Below are 8,607 nucleotides of genomic sequence, written 5' to 3'. Positions count from 1 at the left end.
CACATCCTGAGCTTCGCATTCCACTTCCCCTACTCCATAGCTGAAAAACTGAACAATTAAGCAGTACTTTAATTATGAATTAAGCAGATCCTGGAATTTATAAAAGAAGGGCATACCGGAAATATGACAATCTTTATAATAGCAATGTGATCTGAACCTCCAGTGCAGTGCAACAGGTGGGTGGGTGTGACCCTGGTCCCTGCTTTCTTCTCCAGTCAGATGCTTGAACCTCCTTAAGAAATAAGAGCAAGTTCTTACGGCTGTCTAGTTTTCTTCAGCTCCGCCTTCTGTTTAATGCACTCTCCTTAGAAGGGTAAAGCAAGCCTTCCAACCATACAAGCCTTAGATCAAGTACTGAAATCAAATTGTGCGGGAGAGGACAGAGAAAGGGAGAGGCGTGCTATATTACATTCTCCAGAAATACAACTCCCACGTAATCAGTTGCATTCTAAAACCTACAGAGAGCACTTCCAAAATCTTTTTCTTGAATGGATTTTAAAAACTACATCTAATCGACAAAAATCAGACGAACGAGGCTTAGACTTCGCTCTGTGATCGGGACAAAGGCTTGACTGTGATCCTGTTGCCGGGGGTTCGGCTGGTGCTGCGCAGAAGGGCTCAGAGCCAACCCTAACGCGGATTTCGAGTTTTTATTTAAAGGAGAAAAGTGGAGTTCAGAGGACAAGGGGAAGGTGCAATCGGGAACTGCAGCTGTTATCTGTGCTGGGGAGGTTCCGGAGTCCTTGCTGCACTGTCTCATCGCATCTGTCCCTCCCTCCGGTCCATGGATGAAAAGGCTTTAAGCTCCCTTCCTCCGCTGCACTAGACAACTGGTCTAGCTCTCTCTATCTCTCATTAAAAGACAGTTGGAATTTGGGAGTCTGATTTCACTTCCTGTTTTTTTTTTATTGAAAACCAAAATATTGATTTCCTGTTTTGTTTATTATGATTTTCTGAGACATAAAAGCACCCAGCATTCACCAGAGACCTGCCTCTAAACATTTTACGCTGTATTTCTTGTGGCTGTTATTATATCTTGCTAAGTTTCTTAACTCAAAGTTGTTGTTTTTTGATTTGGGAATTTTCGTTCTTGAGTTGCTCAAGAAGGGTAAGAGAGGAGGGCTGGTGTAAATGCTGACTCCCGCCCTCTGAAGGTGTCCTGACTTTTGATCTGTAAAGATGGATATGTTGCGCCGTTCTTCGGTCTTCGCTGCCGAGGTAATGGAAGTTTTCGACCGCTCGCCCACCGATAAGGAATTGGTATCACAGGGCAAAGCGCTCTGCAGGGACTTCATCCATTCCCGGCTGATGAGGGCAGGGATCGGCTGGAGCAAGCCAGAGTACCATGTGCCTGTGCCCGGGGGCAGGCTGGCAGAAGTGTCCAACATACTTCTGAGACTGGGTAAGTGGAAATGAGATGAAGATGCTGGCGGCTGTCACAAGACACATTATAACGTCCCCCCCCCCCCCTCCACCTGAACAGCAAAGGGGAACAGCTTTATTAGACTCTTCAATCGATACTGACTAGTGTATATATGCCTGGCTTTCCACCCATCGCTAGCCCCTAACTCTATTGCGGCAGTTCCTAGGCATACCGATAGAGGGCACAGTACTGTTTGTGCGCTCTTATAAGTGAAATGTTAAAAACCCAAAGTCGTGGATATCCCCAGGTGGCATTTTTTTTCACAGAAGTAATATTAACGAGTTACATCATCCCCGGATAATACATTTTAGTAAATGAGCAAAATACCTTCCTTATTTTGATTTATGAATATGCATAATTACTGTCCAAAGTTTCATAGAGTAATGTAAGTAGAAAGTGTCTCAAGAAGATTCTGAAACGTTTAAGAAGTGAAGCAACCTGAATTTCGATCCCTGAATGATAGATTTCCATTTTAAATGTTGGCTTTATGACAAGACAAAAGACAGGGCTTTGCTGCTCCAGTGTAGGGACTTCCACCAGACAGCTGTTACTGCTCTTCCTTGAGCAGGAACTCCTAGCACAGATTGCTTCTGCTGTCCCATAGAAAATCGGAACTATTTGGACCACAGTGTTTTGAAACTAGATTCAGAAAAGTGGGAGTGAATCCCACGATGACAACCAGAACTGAGCCAAGCTGATTCAACCCTGTTTTTACCCCCATTGCCATTTATTTATGATTTAGGTTGAGCTCATGCCTTTTCTTTGGTAGCTCATGGCAAGTTACCTTCAGGTACGGTACTTATTTCACTTAAGCTTATACCTGATTGTTACATGTGTGGACCTGGAGTCAGAATACTGTTTATATCTGAGGATGGTCCCACTTCCAAACCTCTGGTGGAGTGGAAGATACTAACTGCATGCAAACATCCATCAAAGTTTCTGCCTGAGTTCTGTCTAGTCTCTTCTGCCCCCACACCAGCCCCTTTCCGGAATCCTCTTCCTCCTCCCTCACCTCACCGGCCCTTCACTGAATTAAAAAATATATAGTATTTGGATTGATCAACAATCTTTTCAAATGATGCTAAAGGTGACTGACAGCATTATTAGTATTCTCATACAATAAATCCCTTCAAAAGGAGCTTATTTATTTATTGGGGTTTATTAACCACCTTTATGAAGAGATTCACTCATTATAAATTAAATGGGTACTTGAGGCAGGGTATAACTAGGAGACCTCCTACTGCCCTATAAAAGCTATGCAATTTTTATGGGCTGGACCTATGATTAAAAGAGGGACAAAGGTGGCTAATATGATGGAAGTGCCTTTTCCATGTTCCAGATTAAGATGGCCCTTGTAAGGGAGCAACCTAAAGTAATATTTGCCTACAGTTATAGGATCAATTTAAAAGTGGCGCCGTGTGGCATGGTTTCTCCCTTCCCACTGCAGGTGGTACAGGGGTTACCATCTGACCATGCTGCAACCATGGCAGGATACAAGCAGTGCAGTAGCCGTGGAGAGATGGGATGGAGGTGGAAAAAGAGATATGCCAGAAACAGAGGGGCTGACCCAAAATTATTTTGCATATGTCTAGTCTGTCAAATGGAAAATCTGGTTCAGATTATAGTTGTGGTTTCATTCTAAAATCGCTATATTTAAAGGAATAACACCAGAACTGGATTGGTCTATCCAAGAAAAAGAAGCCAGTTGGTAGCCTTGACTAGCTAACACCTGATCTTCAGGATGCTTTAAGCCCAATTCCATTTTAAAAAGTAAAATATCATCTCTATACTTCCTGAAATTTGTAGTTCTATATTGTATATTACTGTACATTGATACACTAAGGACTACAAAAATCCAGACTGTTTATAGATGGAAGTTTTTAAAAACAGGACTGGTTATGTGCCCCTGTTGGATTACAGTTTTATTTATTTATTGCATTTGTATCCCACATTTTCCCACCTCTTTGCAGGCTCAGTGTGACTTACAATACATCATGAATGATGGAAATACAATTTGTTACAATTTGATTATGGTTACATGGTGAGGAGTTATAAGAAGACAAAGTAAGATAACATTATGAGGCAATAAGAGCTATAGGATAGCAACTTAAGATAACTTCATGTGACATGACACATTTCTAGCTATGAGGGAGGGGTTTCTTATGTGGTGAAGGTACGTAAGATGAGAGTGCAAAAGGAAATATTATGAGACATTTCTAGCTATATATAAGGAATTTATGTGTTTTGATCCTTGTGATATATTTTGTCAAAAAGATGGGTCTTCAGTAGTCTGCGGAAGTCGGTTAATTCGTGAATCGTTTTCAGGTTGCATGGTAGTGCTTTCCAGAGCTGTGTACTCATATAGGAAAAGGTTGATGCATGCATTAATTTGTATTTTAGGCCTCTGCAGTTAGGGAAGTGGAGGTTAAGGAAAGTTCGGGATGTTTTTTTAGCATTCCTAGGTGGTAGGTCTATCAAGTCTGACATGTAGGCAGGGGCTTCACCATGAATGATCTTGTGAACCAAGGTGCATACTTTGAAAGTGATACGTTCTTTGAGTGGGAGCCAGTGCAGTTTTTCTCGTAGGGGTTTTGCACTTTCATATTTTGGTTTTCCAAATATAAGTCTGGCTGCTGTGTTCTGGGCTGTTTGGAGTTTTTTCAGTATTTGTTCTTTGCAGCCTGCGTAGAGTGAGTTGCAATAGTCTAAATGGCTGAGCACAAGTGATTGCACCAGGCTGCGGAAGACGGACCTTGGGAAGAATGGTCTTATTCTTTTCAATTTCAGTTGGCAAGTTGGTAACGGGTTATCAGTGATGTTGATCACACTGGTGACCAGTGGCTGCCGACTCTACCATGAAGCTGCATGTGCTGAACAGCACTGTTCTTTGATCTTAAGTCTGTCACGCTTCATTTTCTAACACAGAAAGGCTTTAATTTAATTTTGTATGTATAGTCCGCTTTGAAATCAAGACAAGGCAAATATGTAGTCCAAAAAAACAGTAGTAGTAGCCTTATGATTTGCGCATTCAGCTAAGAAACAGGGGGACAGGATTCAATTTCCACTGTGGCACCTTGTGATCCTGGAAAAGTCATTTAACTCTCCATTGCCTAAGGTAGAAAAATGTAGATTGTAAGCCCTCTAGGGGCAGAGAAAGTAGCTGTATGTAATAGGTTAAAACTGCTTTGGCTGTACCACAGCAAGGCAGTATATATAATATATTAACCTGTTTGATGTTATTTTCAAAAGCTAATATAGCAGATATGTCACCTGAACTAAACAATACTCACTATTATATCCTCAACCACAATATCTTAAACATCTATAAAATATGCCCTAATAAGCTGAAATAATTTAGCTATCTTAAATTAAACATGTCTAAAACCGAACTTCTCATTTTTCCCCCTAAACCCTCCTCCCCTATTCCCCCATTCTCTATCTCCGTCAATGGCTCTCATATCCTCCCTGTCTCCTCAGCTCGTAACCTTGGAGTCATCTTCGATTCCTCTCTCTCCTTCTCTGCCCATATTCAACAAATCGCCAAAAACTGTCGCTTCTTTATCTACAACATTAGCAAAATTTGCCCCTTCCTTTCTGAACAAGCCACCAGAGCCCTTATCCACACCCTTGTTACTTCTTGCTTAGACTATTGCAATTTACTTCTCACTGATCTTCCGCTCAGCCATCTCTCTCCTCTCCAGTCTGTCCAGAATTCTGCAGCACGACTTATTTTCCGCCAGAATCGTTATGCCCACACTAGCCCACTCCTCAAGTCACTTTACTGGCTCCCTGTCCGCTTCCGTATTCAGTTCAAACTCCTCTTGCTGACCTTTAAATGCATCCACTCTATGACCCCTCACTACCTCTCATCTCTCATTTCTCCCTACATTCCTCCCCGTGAACTCCGCTCTCTGAACAAATCTCTCTTATCGTCCCCCTTCTCCTCCACCGCTAACTCCAGACTTTGTTTCTTTTGTCTTGCGGCACCTTATGCCTGGAACCGACTTCCTGAGCCCATACGTCTATCTCCATCTCTACCTGTTTTTAAATCTATGCTGAAAACCCACCTTTTCACTACTGCCTTTGGCTCCTAACCCTACTCATTTGCTCTCCTTCTCTCCTGTTCCTCTTTTCCAGTAATTCCCTTGCCCATAAATGTCTTGTCTGTCTGTTTTTACCTAGATTGTAAGCTCTTTGAGCAGGGACTGTCTCTGTGTATCTCATGTTCAGCGCTGCGTACACCTGGTAGCGCTATACAAATGTTATTAGTAGTAATATTAGGCCAGGAGGGTTGGGCATCCAAATGACAGATGATGTTTAATGTGAGCAAGTGCAAAGTGATACATGTGGGAAAGAAGAACCCAAACTATAGCTACATGATGCAAGGTTCCGCATTAGGAGTCACCGACCAGGAAAAGGATCTAGGAGTCATTATTGACGATACTTTGAAACCCTCTACTCAGTGTGCTGTGGCAACAAAGAAAGCAAATAGAATGTTAGGTATTATTAGGAAAGGAATGGAAAATAAAAACGAGGATCTTATAATGCCTTTGTATTGCTCTATGGTGCGACCGCACCTTGAATACTGTGTGCAATTCTGGTCACCGTATCTAAAAAAAGATATAGTGGAATTATAAAAGATACAGAGAATGGTGATGAAAATAATAAAAGGGATGTGATGACTTCCTTATGAGGAAAGGCTGAAAGAACTTGGGCTCTTCAGCTAGGAGAAAATATGGTTGAGGGGAGATATGATAGAGGTATATAAAAATAATGAGTGGCGTGTAATGCATAGACGTGAATCGCTTATTTACTCTTTTGCAAAAATACTAGGACTAGGGGGCATGCAATGAAGCTACAAAGTAGTAAATTTAAAACAAATCGGAGAAACTATTTCTTCACTCAACGTGTAATTAAACTCTGGAATTCGTTGCCAGAGAATGTGGTAAAAACAGTTAGCTTTATCAGGGTTTAAAAAAGGTTTGGATAGCTTCCTAAAAAAGTCCATAAGCCACTATTAAAATGGACTTGGGAAAATCCACTGCTTATTTCCAGGTTAAGCAGCATAAAATGTATTGTATTGTTTTGGGATCTTGCCAGGTACTTGTGATCCAGGATACTGAGCTTGATGAACCTTCGGTCTGTTCTAGTATGGCAACACTTTTGTACTTATGTAAGTTTAACCCCCCTGTTTACTAAGCACTGCAGCCACTAGCATAGTTTAGAAAACAGGGGGGTAAATTGTTTAATAACCAGCAATTCCCTGTGTAAATCTTGTTGAGACCTAAGAGAGCCCTTCTAGTGGGCAAGTCTATGTCCCATATCTCTAAGAAATTTAAAAAATAAAATCAGAAGCTTAAAGATAATCCTCTGCTGAACCAGAATCCAATGCTAGGAAACAAGAAGAGGGGTGGTCCTTTCCCTCCTCTTAATACTATCAAAAATGTTTGCAAGCATATTTTTAACAAGTTGGAATGAGGCTCATTTATTTTTGGAATGGCCTAAATATACTATGTTACAGCACTCTACATGTGACAACCCTGAGGCCTGCATAATCTGGTTTAGACCTGATTGGGAACGAAAAGGCTTAATCTGCCTAATCAGATATAAATTTATTTAATGTAAATGTATTTTTAATAACAACCTTTACTTGATCTAACATAGTAGGGGCAGAAACAATCCAGAATCCCAGAACTTTGTTCTAGAATGGGAACATTTCCCTCAATGTTAGAGCCACTACCAGGAGATCAGACTTCCTTTACTACTCACCAGGGTTTTAGGGATGATTATCAGATGATTGACTATCATCCATTTACTAATCATTTAAAAACAAGTTCCACCTCTAGCAAAAGTATCCCACATGGATGTTTCACAAGGAATATGCATTTGAACACAGGCAACATAAAAGTAATGCTTAGACCTAGCTCTCTAATGACTCCTCTCAGAAGCTGTAAAAAGATATTAAAAGTTTAGGGTATGGTGGAGAACTGGGGGGGGGGGGGGGGGGGGGGGGGGGGGGAGTGCCCAACCTACAGGCCACCAGGGAAAGGAGGAAAACCAGGATCTCTCATGTGGCTAATCTATGTAACAGCAAGGAATAATAAACAAGATTGAAAAGCTGCAGAAAGATTTTTCTGGATCAAGTACCTTCCTTATCATGATCTAGTGTAGGGCTCATCTCTTCTGAAAGTACTAGGAATACTGTTTCAGTGGAGAAGACTCTCCTAAACCCAGACTGAATAGGGTCTAGGAAGTCTCATGGTTCAATAAATTTATTCACTTGACCTGTCACAGAGGCCTCAACTAATTTTGTGCAAAGAGGAAGATTAGCAATAGGACAATAATTCTCACAATGAGAAGGATCTCATGAATTCTTCTTTAAGAGAAAAGCTAAAGTTGCTTACTTAAAAGGAAGGGATATAAATGCAGCAAAATAAATAAATAAATAAAGTGGTTAACAACCCTCTGTGAAAAACAACTGATAAACTTCATTAGCCATAATAGAGTGAGGGACATTTCTTAATAAGGCTAAAGGGCAAGAATCTAAGCAACAACCTCTTTCCAAATTGACACCTTCCTTCTGATGCATTTTGGCAAGTTTAGTGCTAAATAAAAATGAAAAGTGCAAGATACAAATTCCATAATGCACTGGATGCCATATTCAAAACACAGGACTGGCTACTGATTGACTTGCTAGAGAGTGGGCCAGATAGCAGCTTTCTTCATGATTTCCTAACTGATATTACAGCGGTGATACAGTCATTCAGCAGAGAGGAGGGGGTCCACTGATCCAACAGAAGCTAATTGTGGGTACACAACCACCCCTCTGTGAAACCCCCCTAGATAAAAAAAAACATTGACTTTAATAAATCTTCCTTACAAGTTGCCTCACAGTGCATGTATTATAAAAAGGGCAGTCTAATTCTGTAATAATTGGTGAAATTAAAAAAAAATGAAGTTCTGGAATAATGTACGAAGCACAGAATATCCAAAAAAGTGGCTTAACTAGAGAAAGAATTCTGTAACCATGGATACAAAACTGCTGCTGGCATGAAGAACTGTGGAGACTAAGCAGTTCATAGCATGGAATGGTGATGATGACGGATGAGAGCTTGCTAGAAGTACCAGGGTGGTGTGCTATGGTTCTTGTACCTTGTTCTTGAACTGCCAAGTCACCCATTCCA

The 8,607-nt window shown here is 41.0% G+C and overlaps 1 protein-coding gene across 1 annotated transcript in view; it reads left to right on the top strand.

Moving 5' to 3' along the window:
• Positions 1-303: 303 nt before the first annotated feature.
• The window catches only part of BOK (BCL2 family apoptosis regulator BOK), a 248,285-nt gene continuing 239,981 nt past the window's right edge, over positions 304-8,607 (top strand). Inside the window, exon 1 of the mRNA XM_030216930.1 lies at positions 304-1,402. Within this exon, the coding sequence (XP_030072790.1) occupies positions 1,180-1,402 (223 nt within the window). The 5' untranslated portion in view covers positions 304-1,179. The remainder of the gene's footprint in view (positions 1,403-8,607) is intronic.

The sequence above is a fragment of the Microcaecilia unicolor genome, chromosome 10 (assembly GCF_901765095.1).
Source record: "Microcaecilia unicolor chromosome 10, aMicUni1.1, whole genome shotgun sequence".
NCBI lineage: Eukaryota > Metazoa > Chordata > Amphibia > Gymnophiona > Siphonopidae > Microcaecilia > Microcaecilia unicolor.
Note: the sequence above shows the minus strand (reverse complement) of the source record. Positions and strands in the feature narration are given on the sequence as shown.